The sequence below is a fragment of the Pavona decussata genome, unplaced genomic scaffold (assembly GCF_977016875.1).
Source record: "Pavona decussata unplaced genomic scaffold, jaPavDecu1.1 SCAFFOLD_254, whole genome shotgun sequence".
Lineage (NCBI taxonomy): Eukaryota > Metazoa > Cnidaria > Anthozoa > Scleractinia > Agariciidae > Pavona > Pavona decussata.
Genome location: NW_028145657.1, coordinates 2,575,282 through 2,595,608, shown reverse-complemented (window position 1 = coordinate 2,595,608; position 20,327 = coordinate 2,575,282). Strand labels below are relative to the sequence as shown.

Sequence of the window (20,327 nt, the reverse complement as noted above, 5' to 3'; positions counted from 1 at the left end):
CTTTCCGAAGACGCATGTTTAGTGTGAAGAAGGATTGATCGAAAAGTGCACTTAATTCAATTTACTGTCATAAGAACTAAAGAATATTGTAGGTACTCTTGAGTGTGTCTTACCAGAACTGAATATTGCAGAATCACGTCTTCTAGCCATTTTTCTCGACGGAAATATTACAAACGTGCAAGGCAAGCACAAACACTCACAAATGTACATGTGTAACCGCGAAGGCGCCAGCTCCTGCAAGACCTGAAGACCGACTTCTAGTGAACCCGCAACGTTTTATTTCTAGTGAACCCGCAACGTTTTATTTTCCCACAATAATGTTCAAAATATTTAAATTAAATTAATTTTTTTAGCATAAACGAAATCAATTCGGCAAGTGTAAACTTGAAAACAAAAACAAAACAAAACAACACTCTACCCAAAAAAGCAAAATTAAAAGTTTCACCAATATATTAAGACCATATTAAGGTGATTCCGCCGAAAAAGAAGGAGTATTTAAAATTGTCTAAGACTTGGTCCAGTTCATGACTATGTTATGAGCATTACAAAAATGCAATGAAAAAAAGGGGGTCACCGTGCTCGTTTTTGTGGAACCTGGATGGCTATTATAGTAAATAGATGACCCACGAGGTTTTTATAAGGAACGCTAGCAATCAGAAAAGGGAACTATCATTTCTAGAAAAATTAATTTCTTGCATTAAAATATCGAAGCAGTTCAACAAAATTTACTTTAATCTTACACAACAAACTATTTTCATTGAACTGGAATTAAGATTATGAAAGAAATTAAAGATTTTGCTGCGTGTGTACGTAAGCAGCACTACCTAAATACGTGCTTTTTAAAGCATTCAAATAAAAATATCTCAACGGTAGAGTATTAAACTTTTCTTTAAATCGCGATATATAGTGGTCAACCGTATGACATTTAAATTAATGCATTAAAAAATAGGGGTTACCGTGCTCGTTTAGGAGAAAAGGAACATTTATTTTCCTCCCGAGCTTAACCTCAAGGAAATCCCGTAATGTACTGCGTGCGGGCGCTCGTGCGCGCGCTAAATGACGCGAAAAATTATGCGCAGCAAGGATGCGCAATGCAATTCAATGGAATCACCTTAAGCGTTTCGCTAATACAGCTTTTCTTTTCTTCACCAAAACAATATCTTCTGTTACTTAAAGTATTAGGAACACATTAAATTGAACATTTAAACACGAAATTTCATTGCATTTTATTAAGTTTAAGATCTTTACACGCGCGATATAAAAAATGCATAAGCCAGCCTCGTTCCCATGCCGTCGTAAAACGGTTCTCAGAGCTTCGTAATCAATCCCGTTTTTTGGTAACTTCCCCAAATGGGATTTTTTGGGACTTTTGGTATGTTATTAAGGATACATTTCTGAGTCTAAAACCGTTGGAATACCTTCTGTTGCAATTAGTGGCAGGTTGACCGAATTTTCTTCATAAAATGACTGGACTATTAGGCGTATCACAATAGTCAGGAGGACAGATGTAAAATTGAAGCGTTGGAGGATCTTGTTTTACCAGTGTGCCCTAAAATTGAGGATGATTCACAATATTATTTTTGGAGCAATCTGCTCCAAAGGGACAAGAAAGACATTCAAAATCTTTCTTCGCCCGAGTACCGTTGGCTAGTCCGCGTTGCAAACTGTAGAAGCCCCCGGGGGGGGGAGGGGGGTACTCCCCTATATAAGGTATATAGGTATGTGCCGCCCCAAAGGGTATGGTTTTTGAGCCGTATTGGTCTGAAATAGGGTATAGATTTTGATAATTACGGTCTGAAATCGGGTCGGGTTTTTGGGGCGGGGAACATTTACGAAAGCTTACAAACATATTTTTCTTCTCAGTACGTAACTGGAACGACTAACTGATAGCGAGAAAAAGAAATAGATAAACTATGTCATTCCAGCTTACTCTAACTCCTTGCGTCAACTTCCGTTCGGCACTGATGCATAATTATCAGGTCTGAAAACGGGTGTGAATTTTAGAGGTCAGGTCTGAAAACGGGTGTGGAAAATGGCATGATTAGGTCTGAAATAGAGTCGGGATTTGAAGACCCGGGCGGCACACCCCCACCAAGAATTCCGAGGAGTACCCCCCCCCCCCCCCCGGGTAGAAGCCGTTTGGGCAACGTTCACAATATATGCTATACATCTTAACAACCAAAGCACAGCTGTCCACAGTCTGCAGAGATCTGGTGATGCTTCCATATACACATAACCTGCTTCCCACTGGACACAGTATAGACGAGTTCTTATCAATAATCACGTGTCCTCCATTTACAATTTCTACAAGACTAGCCTCCCTCATCGCGGGTGCCGTGAAATCCATAATTGTATCTTTAATAATCAGTGTTCCTGGCGTGTCACTGAACAAGAAATAAACATTGTTGTTACTTTTTCCAGATACAAACTGTGAAGTATCTTTGTTTTGCCGAAAGGTGCAGGTGTAAATTTTCACACCGCCTGAGCTCCCGGCAATGCTTAAGTGACCCGCTCGGCAAAGTTATTCATGAAGAAACAGGATCTCGCGGTTTCTTGAACTCCAGTCACATGATCGCTGAGCGCGCGAACGAGGAGGGGGTATGGGCTTTTCATAAATTCAAGACGCTGTCTTTTTTTTTTTAAAAAATTGATTCGAGTTAATCATAGACAATCGGCGAAAATTTAGGTCACTATCCAAGCCATTTTGTCAACATCTTCCTGGCCTGGCACCGGTGGGGTCAGGTTTTGTGGTTCCCGTGGCACCTCCCCACCCAAGCCTCGTGGGGTGACGCTACATAGGAAACTCTAAATTTGACAAGTGACATGTGACAAGACGTTGAGAGATGCCGAGTCTTTTACACACCTGAACGTCTTCTCTGATCTTCTATTTGAGGTCTAGATATCCTATTCGAGTCACGCGATTGCGATGTCACGCTATCTGATTCACGTTACGCGACTATTCTTTCTTGCAGTATCCTATTCGCGTCATGCGATGTCCATTTCGCATTACAGTCAGGTAGCTTGGTCCTAGAGGTTTTCTTCCTATTTTCTCATTCAAAAACAGAGCCGCGAAAAAGAAGGTAAAAAAACCTCTGGGTAAGTGTCACGCGATGTGATTGTAAGTCAAGTCACGTGAATATTGAAGACAACCATCCGCGAAATAAATAAATTAAAGTACAAACCTTATCATATTTTTTTCGTTTGACGAGTTTTGACTTATTATGGGGCAAAACAATATTATTGCTAATGGTGGAGTAAAAGCAAATAACATTGTACGATCGAAAAACAACATATGAAGTAGATTGACACATCATCAACTCTTATTGTACATGTAGTCTCCTACGCAGCCGTTTTTAGGCTCGTCACGCAACGCTCCTCCCGGAGGAGCGTTGCGTGACGAGCCTAAAAACGGCTGCGTAGGAGCCTATTCTTATTGTGGCGTATATTAAAAACACGCGGAAACAGGGTATGCAACGTTTAAATTAGTTACAACGAACAAGTGCTATTTCTTGCACCACACACTGCACAACAGAGTCCAGCCCATCAAGGGCGTATCCAGCCTCGTTCCCAGGCGTCCTTGGCGCGTGGTCGAACATGACTCCACCCTGATCTGGCCTAAACTGGCCATCTTGACCTCCCACTTTGTTTTACACGGATTTTTGTTTCTCTTGACTTGTTCTATAAGGCGACCGAGAGTCTAATGTAATTTATGGAAACAAGAAAAGGGTCTATTGACAACATTCCTTTTCTCATTTATTCATAAAGTGAAAATTAAAATATTGTTTACAACAACAGTGAACATCTGGATCGACATTCAAATTCAATATATAAAATTATAGTGGTTGACCAGTCTGTTAAACATATGAATTAATTTTCATTTATTAAATCCTCTCCTGGAGAATACTGAACTAAAGTACATTAAAAACCCATTCGCAAGTGTACAAACTGAACCACAATTCAAATTTAAAAATATTCATTGTCTTCCGCGTAAATCAAACAAAAACTATATAAGAAACCAATTTTAAAAGTTTTATATACAGTAAGATGGGGTTTTGAACTCTTGTCAAAGCCACCCAACGTTTCGTTTCGGTGAAATTTGTTCGGAAAGAAATTACCCCCCTCAGAAATTCGGATTAAATTATCACGAAAAAGCTCACCATAAACTTACAATCCAACAGCAGCTCGTAAATTCGAGGAATAAAATTTCGTTCCGGCCTAAAATTTTCGGCAATTTGAGTTCTCAGCTCTCAGCTGAAGAATCCGAACAGATCAAAATGTGTTAGTTTATTCAAATTTGGCTTTTAAAAGCCCATAAACTGATGCAGGATTGTAGGTAACAATATTTTAACAACTTTGCTTTAATGTTTTTGTTGGGTAGCCTTGAAGCGTAAAAATTTTTATGAGAGATTTAGAATCGCGTTTATGACAAACGTGAGACGCACGTTTCTCGTCTTGAGAAAATGAGTACATTGTCACATATAGATGAGAGTGCAAAACAATTCTGGCCCTTTAGCTAACGCAATACTAAAAAAATTATTTTACTGACAAACTGAAAACAACGAACGGCAAATGAAGGATAAACATGGTCACGTGGTCATTTCCGCCGCTAACCGTTAACGTATTTCTAAGTCTCTCTATTACCTCAACAAGTCCTAAAGAATTAAAATCCTTCCTAATACAAATTATGTAACCTCTTAATGTGATCAAGGCATGTTATGACGCATGCAATAAAAATAATTTCTGAAGCTTCAATAAAATTGAACCTATTTCCTCAGTGATCAAAACTGCAACCAAAAAATAGCATTTTCATATATTGTAGTATTTGTTAATTATTATCGCACATGACTAATTCTACACGCCTATTTCTTAATTTAGGCAGCCACTGGACTGTTCCGTCTGTTCCAAAACTATACTTGTCTATTACATTCCTCTTTATGTACTTTATCTTGACATAGATACCGGAACATATTTTCTAAAAATGTAGACCAAACTATTAAACCATGATAGATAGCTCTAGTAATAAAATAATTTAAGAACTACAACTTCAAAATAACTACTTAATAACCTGCAGACCAATAAGATTCTCAGTGGCATTCGCACTTGCTACTGATGATGCATTATTCATTAACTACACTGTGCTACCGTCACAAAAATAAGGAACACTCTGGAATGCATTCGTTCAGTCTCCTGAAAACATTTCGGGCACAAAAAGACATTTTTATGACAGAATGTTCATTACCAGATATTGTATTTTTAATAATTTTGAAAGCTAAAATGTTGAGAACTTTACAAGATTAAGAAGACAATAGCTTTTTGTGGGAACTACCCTGGCTAATAAAATTATTAGCCAGGGATTTAACCATTTAACCATTTGGGATTTTTTGAGAAGCTGAGTTCCTTGCTCAGTCGCATACTATGGGAAAGGTTGAGGGTGCCTGCACCGCTATGTTTGTCAAATGAAAACAATGGACAGAAGGCCTAATGCTTTTCCAGTTCCGAAACATCTTTGGTCTCCTGGCCCCACGATTTTGCTGTGGGCCCACACCTACACTGTAACACAAAGTTCTTGCACTTCTGTTAAACCTATACAAGCTACAACTGGTTGCACACTGATGCAAAGGCTAATTCAGGGACGATAATCTAAAAGAGGGGATATTAAATATCCCCCTTGAATAACTGGGAGACATTTATACTTCATCTTGACCAAGATATAACTTGGCACTGCAAACATTCATAGATATCTTCAAGCTTGTAAATTGAAATTGTACTCCAACTTATTTAGCAGGCTGTAAATCTCATTTACAAGTAAAATTCTGCAATCACACATCACCATCAGTTGGTTGTAAAGTATCAGTACTATCTCTGATAATTTCTTTTCTTGGTGTAGTCTTGTATTTATACGAGGAAGCAACAAACAGAAAAACAACAAAATTAACCACCATCAGTCCTGCTAACAAGAAAAAGAAGTATTCTAGGTTTCCCTTATTTGGATTTTTGCTTGGATACCAACTGCCGTTGCTTGCTGACCGGACTATAAGAACAAGAAGACTTGCAACGTAGTTTCCAAGGCCACTTGTTACAAGGAAAGCACCCATCACGAGTCCTTTAAAACATTTAGGTGCCTGGGAGTATGCGAACTCCAACCCTATGAATCAAAATAGTAATAGAACATTAATACAACAAGAAATTAAACTCGATACTGGAAGCCCAGTAGGCCAAGTAGAAACTGGAAGGAATTACTTTTTGGATTTTCAAAATGGGTTGGATTGACAATAAAACAGACAATAAAATATGGTGAACTTTGGCTTTGAATTTCTGAAAGAATTTTATTATTTGAAGGGGTGCCTGGAAAAAAGACCTGATAAATTGCTAGATTCTCCTTCCAAATTGCCTTGTCTTCACTTGTGAATCAAAAGGTGAATTTGACCTTACATCAAAAGTGACTTAGGGCTGTATTCTGTGCACTCCTTCACTTATTTAATGGTTTGATAAGCTATGTCAAACATTCAAAAGAGATCTTTCATCTGATTTCCAAACACCTCAAAGTTGGGAGAAACACGAACACTTGAAAAATTCCTAAAAATGTATTTCAAGGAGAGTGTATTTTTCCATGAATTGAAACATGTGTCAAATATATGACTACATATGAAACAGAGGACATGTGATGGCAAACATATTATTACTGGTAAACAAAAAAAAAACATTTTATTGTAAGGCATATATATAATTATGCAATATGATTTAGGATAATTTTAAAGACATAACCATACATGTATGGCAGAAATGACTTTCAGTAGAAAACATAGTTACTGTATTAATTTTATCATTGAAGAAACAGACTGTATATCATATGATACAGGGTCCGAAATTAACTTTTTTAGGCAGGCGCCAAGTGGCGACTGAAATTTTTTTTTCAGTCGCCATATGGAAAAATGTGGTCGCCAAAAAGCAGAAAAAAAAGTGTCAATAAAATTTTTCCTTCGAGGCCAAACACAAACCAAAATTTTGGGTTGCCAGATGGAAAATTCTGGTCGCCAATTTTTATTTTAAGAATTAGAACGAAGAGGACGCGTTTGGGGCCGCAATGGCGATTTATACACCTACCACTGAAAAACCACGACGAACAAATCGAGTACACAGTTTCTTAAGAGTGCTAAATGTTTCAAGTCAACTTTATACCTTCTCTTGTCTCTACCTTCTGGAGAAGAAATGTACCCGATTGAAAAACTGCTGGTTGGTTCTTTGCTCTATGTTCAAAACCGTAAACGATCTTTCCTTTCGCGTTCTGTCAAGACGATCGACGGATCGCCATGTTGTTCGCACCAAGGCACAACTGTGCAGCATTTCTCGTTCAAAAAACATGGCGGCGAAGCTTCGCACTGCTCGAGCTGTGAAGCGTTGTGATAGATTTATAATAACAGGAAAATCGGTTTTATACTTCAATTAAAGCAGTGGAAAGGTAAAAAGTAAGTGACCAATTGGCCGGCGGCTTTGAATTTCATTTTTATCGATTTGGCTGAAAATCAAAGTTATTGTTTGTACAATGATCGTGGCATGAAGAGTTAATCGCCCGCTGGCGACTAGTTGTGAAATTCTGGTCGCCAGTGCGAAATTTTTAGTCGCATTGGCAACCAGGAAAGCGCAATTTCGGACCCTGAATCATGAGAATGGAATTACAGGTAAATAACAAGTTACACCAACAAATAACTCATGTCACATCCAATAAATTTATCAATTAAATCAAAAAAATCAAATAAATCAAATCCAGATTGAATTGGAATTTAGAAGTGTTGGTTAATGAGGAGAGGGTAAAACCAGAGTACCTGGAGAAAACCTCTTGGAGCAAGGACAAGAACCAACAACAAACTCAACCCACATATGACTCCGAGTCCTGGAATGGAACTCGGGCCACACTGGTGGGAAACGAGTGCTCTCACCACTGCGCCGTCCCTGCTCCCCCCCCCCCAAAAAAACACAATACAATGTATTGCCAGGGGCAATTACAGTATTCTTAACATGAATTGCAACCAAGATTCATCTCCTGATCCACCTCCCTTTTCTTGTTCAACCAAGGTCACCTGTCACTACTCATCATCATCATCATCATCATCATCATCATCATCATCATCACTTTGTTAAAAAGTTCAATATTAAAACAGGAAGCTGACTGCTCATACCTGTTATACTAGTTAACACCTCACTTAATCCAATCAATGCAAACTGGGGGACTTGCCAAAAGACATTAAGAGTTGAAGCATTTCGATTTTCATCAAAAACAGTCTGATTGAGAAAATGTCCTGTATCCCTCCGCTTCATTTCAATCACGCCTGCTACTACCACAGATGCTGTGGCAAGAATCATTCCTACACCAATCCTGCGTAGTGGAGTGAACCTGATGCCGCAGTATTGAAGAACGGGATATACAATGTGGTCCATGATGGGAATGAATGTAAGAACAGCAACAATATCAAAAATTGACAGGGATGCAGCAGGTACAGTGAAGCTGGGGAATTTCAGTCTCATGTACGTGGCTTGAATCAGGAATGTGGTCTGCATCTGGTACAGAAATGAAATTGAACATTAAAAAAAGAAGACCTAACAGCCTGGTGGGTGGGGGGTACTCCGGATTTCAAGTGACAGGGATGATTGAAGGATTTTTTGGGGGTCTGTAATTTTCGATTCCAGGATTTTGGGGGGTAGGAAATTTTGGCAAGTATTTTTTGGTGTGACTTGATTTAAGATTTAAGTAGGGATTTTGGGGGTATTCAAAACAATCTGAAGATTTACATGTACAAGTGGTAGTGCCCACGTATCCCGGCCTTGCAGGGTCCGAAATTAACTTTTTCCTAAGGGAGCCAACTGGCGACTAACCTAAAAATTTTGGTCGCCAGATGAAAGGGTTCGGTCGCCAAAAGCAAGTGTTTTTTTTTTTTTTGGTTTCTTGCTTGCCCCGCCACGATCGCGGCTTCCCCTCTTAATTTGCCGCAAACTAAAGAAAACAATCTCTCTGGCCAGGGTATAATTTACCTTAATTTATAGTAAAGCACCAAAATTAAACTTTTCAACAAAATTTTATCATTTAACACAATATACATACAGCTATAAAAGGAGACTCACAAAAGCTGTGTAATGGTAACAGAGTCCTACATCTCAAAAAGCGTGTTTGCCAATGTTCTTGGGAAGGCTTCGGATTTCTTTCTCTTATTATTTCCATTTAGTTGGAAGTATGCTGGTATCCTATTTTAAAAGTTCTATGTTCAACACATGGGGGCCCTCTTTCTATACCTAGACTCAACTAAGAGTGCAATTAAAGTATCTGTTCTTTGCCGAAATGGAACGAAAACGCAATGACGATCAAGAAGCTAGTGCCAGAACCAAACCAGTCCCCCACTGCACAGGCCTGTCACTATTCAAAAAATAAGGATTAAGCGCTGATGCTTTTGATCTTGCCGGATCTCGCCAGGTCATGTTTTCGCCTGCGATATCCGTATTGGAAGAAGCCGCTAAAACAATATGGCGCCAGGTAAATATATTGCGATAGTAAAATCGTCGCTTCGTCTTACTACAATTGTCCACGGCAGCTTTATGTTTTCTTTTAGAAAAAGCCCTTTTACCTTGGAGTGTCAAATGCCGATGGGACGACAGATTAGTCGCCTGCTGGCGACCAGTTCTAAATTTCTGGTCGCCAACACCTAATTTTTGGTCACATTGGCGAACAGTCAGTCACAATTTCGGACCCTGCCTTGTAGTTCTGCAAATAAAGTACCATGACCAAACTTGTTTTTCAATTTCTAATGTCTTTATTTTTTCTTTGGGGGGGGGGGGGGGGGTTATATCATTTACTCCTTTCTGGAAATTAAGGCTCAGAAATTCAACATGAGATTTTTGTCCAGAGGATTAATTTGTGGTCCACAGATTTTTTTTGGGTTTTGATTTTTGCCTCCATTCGGTCATCCCTGTCACTATAAATCTGGAGGACATTCCTGGGCCTAACATACATTCATCTAGACTGGTTTTGCAATCTGTGTTGTCCAAGGTCAGGTCATCAATCATGTTCCTTTACGGATGATCATTACTGTAACAATGTTTCCACTGAGACAGTAAAAACAGATAAATCAACTATTCTGAAGAGCACTGCAAGGCATACCCGAATCGCAATTCTGAAATTGGCAAAGGTATAAAAACCCGAAAAAAATCATTAAAAAATTATTAAAAGTAAATAAATACATGTAACAGATAATTATAACAATTTTGTATACCTACATGAATATTACAACAACTCTATCCAATGGATAATAGTTATTTAATCACTAGAAACAATAGACCCACACTCCTTCAGAAACCATTAAAATAGCCTGTAAGTCAGGCTCCAGTTGTTCAAAGGCCGGCTAACTTTATCCTGTGGATAAGTCACTATCCGACAGTTTCAATCTGTGCAAAGATTTCAGTATTTCCTCTTGTACAAGCGAATATGCACACTCTAACCACAGTAGAGTTTGGGAGTGTACGAAAACCTTGGACAACATTTAATGTGAAGAATATTTTAGACCCTGAATAGCGCCTTATCCAGCGGATAAAGTTATCCGGCCTTTGAACAACTGGGGCCAGATAAAGAATGGATCAGACCCGTATCCCTAAGGTTGCCCTGCGCTAAACACCACCTGGAAAAAGGAAACTTGGTCTGCCAAAAACCACCTGATGCCAAACTGTCATGACTGAACTCAGTTCAGGTAAAACTCACATGGGGTGAGACACAACATGCTGCGCAAAACAGGGCTAAATGAAAAGATATTGTTGTTACCTTATGTCCCACAGGGGACGAAGAGGATTAAGTAAGCTAGTAAGTCAGATGAAGTGCAACAATGTTCTAGAAATAGCAGCCCTACCTGTGAATAGATTGTCCAGTACACAATGAACAGAATAAACACTGGGATAACTCTAAGCAAAGCCTTGACATCTTCAACTTTCGCATCAGTATACTTTCCTCCAAAACTACTCTTTGCTCTATCCAACCACATCTTAGCATTTGGAGTACTTTGATTTTTCATAGCATGATAAATTATCTTCGCAGTTTCAGTCAGTTGGCTGCCGCCTGGTGGTTTGGTCAAGTACTTGTTACGACCAGAAACAAAGGTGATAACTGCAACAAGCATTGTTCCAGCAGTGATTGCGTAACCATAAAATACATTCTTCTGTTGCACCCAAACAACAACTGTAAAAGCTATTAATGATCCAATGTTAATAAACCAGTAAAACCAGTTAAAGAATGCTTGGACAGCTCTTGGCCCATCCTGTTGAACCTGATCAGCACCAAATGGCGACACATTGGCTTTGATTCCACCAGTGCCAAATGCAATCATCACAAGAGCGATCACAAAGTACACCAATCTGGCTATCATGTTATGACCAATATTACTGTCAAAAGTTTTAAGCATTTCATCTCTCATTGAAACTGATGCAAGTAACAGAGTTCCGACAACGTACAACAGTGAACTGCCATAAATGGTGTTGTAGCGACCCAAGTGAGCATCAGCCAACCATCCTCCAAACAAAGGAATGAGGTAACATGTTCCTATAATGAAATGATCACCAACAGGATTGTTATAGATAGCCATTGCATTTACAGTATTGACATGAAAAAGTACAACGACAATAACAACTCTATACTTCATGTCACAGGCAAGATCATTTTTATTTAGTTACAAGAACATCTGGTATTTAATGACAGTGGTAAAATTTCATTTACTCTTGCCAGTAAATGTTACTTGCTTGTGATGGCTTTTAGAAATGTGATGCTCTCACTGATTGGTTAAGACATAGGATGGTTATGCCCCAAAGCCTTGAATATTATTCTGAGCTGACACACCACTAGGTACAATAATGATATAAAGTCTACATGACGTAGCTCTCTATTTATCAGTCACCCCAAAATTGTTTTTAATTAAATAGTGTATATATGAAGATAACAAGGCAACTCTTTCTATTTGGCAGACACTCAGTCCTCTTAATCAGCTCTATCTGTCTACCTATGGAGAGATATCCTCAGGCTCAGAGAGTTTGGCCGCAGACAAGTTAAATTTTGCCTTGGCCAGCCAACCTGATGGTGTAAACCTACAACGGTGTCCACCTTACTGTGCTGTCCTCTTACAGAGTTGACTGTATAATATACAAAACAAAATGAACCAACCTTGAAACAGGTAATTAATCGTTGATGGCCAAGGTGGCTCAAGATCCAACTCACTACTGCAAAATAAAACTAAATTTGCTGTCAGTCCATAGAAAGTTAAACGCTCACATAACTCCGTAACAAGAATACACAGTGTGACAAGGAGCTTCTGTCCACGTCCTGTGAAGTGATGATCAGTGCTAGCAACAGCTCCATTATCAACTGAATCACGATTACTGCTGTCTGGGATCAGAGAAGCACTTTCATCTTCACCTCCAGGCTGTGTTGCCATGTTACAACAGATGCAGCATTCCTACAAAGAAAGAACAAATCAATATTAGAACATTTTTTTTTTAATTTCAATTTCAATCAATATCTATACAGGGTGTTCAGTTTAGCAAGGCTAGTTTAAATGGAACCCTGATACAGCAATAATTTACAGGAAACACAAATAGACTAGACATACATAATGGTTACATATATTGGGTCATAACATACATACATTGTACATAATTATAGCTTTTCGATGGTAGCACTGGCATTTAAGCTTAATCTTAAATTCACTGAGCTTCTGTTTGCCTGATGTTTTAAGGCAGAGCATTATACATGCAAGCACCATTTATTCTAAAACTCCCCTGGTACTTAGCAGTTTTAGTGAGTGGAAGATGCAGCAGGTCACAGCCTCTAGTGCTGTAGCTACATGTATGAATTTAGCAGGCATGCTTAAACTCTGAAAGCAGGTACGATAGTGCCATACCATGAAAGCATTTATAGACTAAGACGCACTTTAGATATTCCCTGCACGCTTGTAGGCTGGGCTGGCTGAGCGTTGTCTTTAATTCATCAGCACCAACAGAACGACCTTCAATAATACAGGCGGCACGTCTGTTTAACTTGTCCAAATAAGCCTTACTCCCAACACACAGCTGTCCCAGACAGACAAGCAATAGTCAAACAATGGCAAACTATAGTATTATATTTAAAGCAATAGACAAGTAGTTTTCCGAAGAACCGCACACGTTGACATAGCATGTCTAAACTAGACAAGATCTAATTGCCAACATACTCTATATGGTCCTTCCAGGGTAAGGTGTGGTCTAAAAGGACCCCAAGATATTTGCAAGTATTGACCCTTCCTAAAATTAATGCGTATTAACATTGTTTAACATTTGCAGAACTTGTTTTGTTTGACTCAATTCATCTGCAATTTTTATGTAATTGTGGTTCCTCTTCCCAGTGAAGAATGGTTGTGTACTGGGATCTCTCACAAATTATAGAGCAAGCATTTCTTGATTTATTGGGGTGCGCAGCTTCAATAATTTACTCAGGTACCTGTACCTGCTAAATAAGCAGTAGAGGCAAAACTGGTTGACTTGTGTTTTCTGGTGATATCTCCAATTTATAATTTTTTAAGCAAAAAAAAAAAAAAATCTAAGTGATGGAGAAAACGGAGATACTCTTCGTTCTCAGTCAGATTGTCATTGATTTCTGCCAGACTTTCATTGATCTCTCCCTAAATGAACCTCTCAATATAGTGGTAGCTTAAGAAGGGGTCATGAGTTTGCCTTAGTATGCGCTGATTGAAGTTTTGTTCATAGGCCTTTTCTGAGGTATTAACTTTTGGAATCATTCGAGCCCCCCTCCAATTTGATGCAAGATTTGTATACCGGGTTTGCAAGATAACTTGCATACTTTGCATATTGTATAAAAGATTTAAAAGAACTGCTATCAGCAAACCATATATTTGCATCTATTTTAGAAACTCCATGAGCCTGTGCCGTTTTAAGTGCTACTGAGGTGTTATTTTCAGAAGTATATGGTTACTTATGAGTTTGGATGATTTCCAAAAACCGCCTTTGGCCGGTCTTTGTAGGAAACCAGGGAAACCTTTCCAAGCTCGTCAGCTGGACATTCATCAGCATACAATACATGTATCTCGACATCATATCCCTAGAACGTACGATTTTGCACTGTCTTGTACAATTAAACAGTAAAGGTATTAGGCTTTTTTTGTAATCCTTACCTTCAAAACCGGAACGATAGGCCAAATACCATCTCTGTTGCCGAAGATTCGCGAAAGATATAAAATTTCTTCTAGGAAATCATGTGAGTAGACAATAAAGACATGTGATCGTGACAGCCGTCACGCCTCGGTTCTATGTCAACAACCTTGCGACCTGGCCAGTTTCGTCACGAAATCCCGGTTAATAAGCCGACTAACGCTGATCCCTGATTAAAAATAACCGAGGTTTTCAGACTTATTTAGGAAGATCGAAGGGAATGCGTGTACCTTAGTGCCAACCGTTTTTCTATGGCATGAAAAAATGAAATACAACTTTTATTTTTGTTTTCCGTTTTCCTACAACATTGAAAAACGGAATTCAAAGTTCTATTTTCGTTTTTGGTTTGTTTACGACTTTGGAAAACGGAATTCCAATTTCCATTTCCGTTTTTCGTTTTTTTACGACTTTGGAAAACGGAATTCCAATTTCCACTTCCGTTTTTCGTCTTTTGTTTTCCTACGACATTGGAAAACGGAATTCGAACTTCCATTTTTGTATTTTGTTTTTCTATAGCATTCGTTTTCGTATGGCATTGAAAAAACGAAAAATCGAATTTTTGATTTTCTTTTTTTTAAGAATGAGATTCCAAACGGAAGTGAAACTGACGTTCACCCAGAAAAAATAAATGAAAAAAAAAAAAATTACGATACAACAGCTTCCCGCCCAATGTTTTCTGAAGCAGTTGATAGTTCGTGGGCTAGCTTCGATCGCGTTCGCGTTCACTTTTATATTTAATATAAGTCTTAATACTTTAATACCAGCAATGGCAGAGGAGAATTATTTGATATTTTTCACCGGCGAGGGAGAACAAAGAATCGAAAGAAGACTCAAAAAATCACAAGTGACTACAGAAAGGTTGGCACAAATGATTGGGGTAAGTCATAACGCAGAAGCTTTAACTTTAGGGAGCTTAAGCAGCGACGACGGCAACGGCAACGAAAATGTCACCTGAAAATATACCTTTATTTCATTTGTGCTACTTCGCGATTATTTTATCTCGCTCAACTTTTACAAAAATGGCGAACTATCCAGGAATCAAATTGGTAGGAGTGGTGTACAAGTTAAGAAAGCCCGGAAAATAAAAAAAATTCACCGTCGTGCCTTCACGTTCTCCACAAAACCTTAAATGTGGTCATTTCACGTTATTGTATCGCAGAGGACGGCACGTGCAGAGCGACTGTTTTTGCTAATTTAACCTATTTTTTTAACCTATAGCTATTTAACCTATTGTTTTGCGGCGTTGTCCCTGCCGTTGCCGTCGTCGCTGCTTAAGCTCCCTAAAGTTAAAGCTTCTGCCTTATGACTTACCCCAAACATTTGAGCCAACCTTTCTGTAGTCACTTGTGATTTTTTGAGTCTTCTTTCGACTCTTCGTTCTCCCTCGCCGGTGAAAAATATCAAATAATTCTCCTCTGCCCCTGCTAGTATTAAAGTATTAAAGGGGAAGCATCATGGGTTTTTTGATATCTTTTCTTAAAAATGATGAAATAAGACCTTCAATCACCTGCCAAATAATTCAAGAATGACGAGAGGAACGAAATCAACTCAATTCTTGAAAGAAACAACTTGTGATCTGTTCTAGCGCATTTTGGAAACAAAAATACGAGAACTTGAAAAACATTAGCCTAATATTTTTCAAGTTTCAATCCATACTGGCCAACTCTGTATCTGGCCAGAGGCACTAATCGACAGTTTTATTGCACTGGGGTGATAATTTTTAACAAACTAGACAATTATTTCGTTGTTTCTGCTGACAGTCAAACATTTTTGGGTTTTGAAATGACAGCAAATTTTCGTGATACTTCCCCTTTAAGTGACTATAAAAGTGAACACGAACGCGATCGAAGCTAGCCCACGAACTATCAACTGCTTTAGAAAACATTGGGCGGGAAGCTGTTGTATCGTAATTGTTTTTTTTTTTTGTTGTTGTTGTTGTTGTTGTTTTGTTTTTGTTTTTTTTTCATTTATTTTTTCTGGGTGAACGTCAGTTTCACTTCCGTTTGGAGTCTCATTCTTAAAAAAAAAAAGAAAATCAAAAATTCGATTTTTCGTTTTTTCAATGCCATACGAAAACGAAAAAGAAAAATCAAATCCGTTTTTAATGCTATAGAAAAACAAAATACAAAAATGGAAGTTCGAATTCCGTTTTCCAATGTCGTAGGAAAACAAAAGACGAAAAACGGAAGTGGAAATTGGAATTCCGTTTTCCAAAGTCGTAAAAAAACGAAAAACGGAAATGGAAATTGGAATTCCGTTTTCCAAAGTCGTAAACAAACCAAAAACGAAAAAGAACTTTGAATTCCGTTTTCCAATGTTGTAGGAAAACGGAAAACAAAAATAAAAGTTGTATTTCATTTTTTCATGCCATAGAAAAACGGTTGGCACTAAGGTACACGCATTGAAGGGCCTCTGCTCGCAGGGCAAGCTAACGGTAAACAAAAGTCTAAAGTAAAACTGAGGAACAAAAATATTTTTGAATAATTACTAATAAACTCAAATCATAGTTCACGTTAACCCAGGATAATCGGGCTTTGAACAACTGGGCCTCATGCCAGGCGCCGGCTTTCCACATTTTAACTTGTTAGAACTGGCCGGCGTAATTGCATCATTTTGAAGGGATGGTGCTGCAAAATCTTGAAAAATAATCACTCTAAAAATGGTGCGAGCTATACTTTGAAGAAATTCGACGGACTAGGCAGAACCTTCAAATTGGTACATTCCGTTTTACGCCGACTGATCATGTCTGGCCGGACATGTCTGACAAATGGAAACCACCCAATGTTCTCCAAAAAAGACTAGCAGCAAATGATTTCTGACATTAAAATGTATTTTTTATTTTAAAGGCAAACGCGCAAACTCTTTTTGCAAGGGGTTTTGACAGACTAGCGGACTTAATTGTGTCGCCCCTGAAGCCTGTCACGCACTGGGTGGGCGGTACTTAGCGACTTCTGACCGGAGCCCCCCAGCGAACAGCGAACAGCGAGCATCGAACCTATAAAATCCCTCCATAGTGTGATGACTGAGAGATAGTACGCAGTTAAAGCTTTCTGTCAGTATATGAAAATGTCCTAGATAGTAAAAAAAAAAAAAATGAAAGTGTGTTAGAGGAACATAATCAGAATCGCTGGAGCCAGGGTACTAACTGATCACATATTTTATGAGGTAGTTGACGGTACTCCCGTAGCAAATCGTTCCCAGGGAAATTCCATGGGCTTTTCCAATCTTCAAGGGAAAATCAACTTGTACAATGTGGCCGAACTATCCAGTAACAGAACTGTGTTCAAGTTGAAACAGAGAATGGAAAATTTACTGCCATGTGTTCACGTTGCCCACAACTGTGACCTTGAATTTGGTCATTTCACGTTGTTGTTTGGCCGAGTACGGTGAAGAAATGTACCAAAATTCAAAACACACGTGCAGGGCCTTTGTTTTTGTCATTAAATCCTATTGTTTTGTGACGTTCTCGTTGCCGTCGCCGTCGTGGTTTCTTAAAGTCCGTAAATCGGTGAGTAAGTGAACCTCACATAATATTATATATTTTTCAAATGCCTTCCTTAGCTGGTGTCTCCTGTTTCAGTTTCTCTCCTTAGTAAAGTACTGTACACTCATCACAAGGGAGGTCCCTTTTACATAGTAGATCATGGCCCTGAAACCGAAGCCTGTTTCAGGCTCCGCTAGAGACGTGAAGTAGCGTTTTCGTTCCCCTCGCTCGCTCCTTCGCGTCTTGCGCGGAGACCTTGAACAGGCCATGGAACCGAGATCAGTACATCGTGATACCTTGAGAAAGATGTATTTTATCCAGTCAGCCGGGCACAGGCATACTCGCAAAAATAAATAAATAAATAAATAAATAAATAAATAAATAAATAAATAAACAAATACAACAAAAACACAAAAAATCCGAGGGGACAGGGGTCCAATATTCCGACCGGTAGGCGGATGCTCTATCACTAAGCTTATAGCAGACTCGTGCTAGCCTGAGGAAACAGACGTCGCTCTCGCGGTGCCCTCTCCAGTGGTGGCACCGCGAGAGTGCCGTCTGCGAGTTACTCGGGCTAGCACTCGTGGGAGCTAGGTTCATGTGACAAACATGTGATGGTTTGTTTTAAGGGGCCCGATTGCAGTTTAGACAGCCACCTTAGGGAGCTGAGATTTCAGCCCAATCTCGTTCCTATAGCCCTCGTTACCCTTGTCCAGCGGAACGGGACAAGGGTAACGAGGGCTCTGGGAACGAGATTGATTTCAGCCCTGCTTTGCTGAAATCCTCTTAGAAAAGAGCCAGGCCGGATCGAAAAAACTCAGCCCGGGGTGAAGGTTCCAGCCCAGTTTGTTCAAACCGGGCTGGGAACTTTCAGCCCGGTAAAACGGGCTATGAAAATCTCACGTAAATGCAATCAAATTTCACTGCTGATTAGTGAACTTAAGCATGAGAAATCAATGAATAAAGGTTACCCTATACCTTCAGAGGTGTCTTCAGCGGTGTCTCGAGTGCAAGCGATGTAGCGCGTCCGGTTTAAACTGTAGATACCTGAACCCTTATATCAAATTAAAGCTTATAGAGCTGGCTATCAAACTAAACCAAGAATTTTGAAATAAAATGAACTGCCGAATTTTAAGCACTGTTTTTTCGAATCAATTTTTTCACTTTCAGGAGCCACTTCAAAGAGCTAAAACTCAAAAGGAATTTGTTCGTTTGACTTCAAATTTGGACGGTAGCTAGTTTAACATATAAACAACAATATTTTTTCGTCGAGAGCGATTTTTGTATGATCACCCCACATTTTTTTATCCTATTTCGAAAATGCTCTACAACTTTTTATTGCGATTGAATATGGCAAAACACAGATACATTTTTATAGCGCTTTGAAACTGAGGAAAACTGAGGAAACTGAGGAGCAAATTAAATTAGCAAAAAACAAAATTCGCTTTGACTTGTAGCTTTAAAAAGGTGATTCGGACGCTCGCATTAGAGGTCATGAAAAATTCGACAATTCATTTTATTTCAAAATTCTTGGTACAGTTTGATAGCCAGCTCTATAAGCTTTAATTTGATATGGGGGTTTAGATATCTACAGTTTAAACTGGACGCGCTACGTCACTTAAACGCGAGACACTTCTGAAGGTATAGGATAACCTTTCTCTAGCCGAGTAAAGCAATAAGATAATTTCAGTTAAGTATGAAAGGTTTGATTCACTCATAACAGTTCAGTTTGCGTGTTTTTTCCGGTTTTTCACATCTATTTCCATTTAACTGGTTTATTAAAACACACCCGGTAATGTTGAACAGTACACAAACTGATTATGCAGTGGCAGTAACAATAAAACAATTAGCCTAAATATTAAGTTAGCCACGTATGCCTTCCTATCCCCCTGAAAGCAGACTCGTTTCCAGTCGCTCCTGAGAAAAAAATTAGAGACCTTACGTACTAGTACAAGCACGAGTTCGACTACGAGTTTTTCCAATAGACATAGAGCGCGCGCGAGCGAACCAGTGTCATTTTGGCGGGAAAACGAGATAGCCGTCGTCATTTTACTACGAGTTTTTGTGAGAACGGCGTAGTGGCGAAAACAAGTCCTCGAAACGTAGGTGATATCGATTTTTTTGGAATCACGAAAGGGCTTAGCTATCATCGTTTAAAACAACTGCGTCAAGTTCGTCGCTAGTAATGAGCAAAATGAAGCTTCCTGAGGTATATCTGTTCGCAGTACTTCGCTAAAAACTTGAAGTCAAATCTCGTGTTCCTTGGTCGTGCTCGAAATAGAATCTAAAGATCTCTATTACTAAAAATTCTGGATCGTCGTCCTTCCTAGACTGTTCACAGCCCCCCTATTTTTCCGTGGGATTCTCGAGACCGGTACGCTTCGGTATAAGCGAGCGCGATCTGGGGAGAGTGTCTAAACTACCGAGGGGAGGGGAGCGGAGTTGGGAGGCGGCGGGAAAAATAGGGAGACTGTAACAGCTTCTCACTGTCTCGTGTTCGAGGGGCGTGCCTCTATTTTTTCGCTTCCCCTCCCCCACCATACTAACACCCACTCCCGCTCCCCTCGGTAGTTTAGACACTCTCCCCAGATCGCGCTCGCTTATATAAACAAAGATG

General features: G+C 39.3%; 1 protein-coding gene across 1 annotated transcript; it reads right to left on the bottom strand.

The window, feature by feature from the left end:
* Positions 1 to 3,736: 3,736 nt before the first annotated feature.
* On the bottom strand, positions 3,737 to 14,292 carry LOC146456574 (solute carrier family 15 member 4-like). The gene is made up of 5 exons (XM_085093078.1): positions 14,190 to 14,292; positions 12,188 to 12,479; positions 10,887 to 11,572; positions 8,178 to 8,556; positions 3,737 to 6,145 (listed from the first exon to the last, which is right to left on the bottom strand). Exons 2-5 carry the CDS (start codon positions 12,456 to 12,458, stop codon positions 5,820 to 5,822), a joined length of 1,662 nt encoding a protein of 553 aa, XP_084949204.1. The 5' UTR covers positions 12,459 to 12,479; positions 14,190 to 14,292; the 3' UTR covers positions 3,737 to 5,819.
* Positions 14,293 to 20,327: the final 6,035 nt, after the last annotated feature.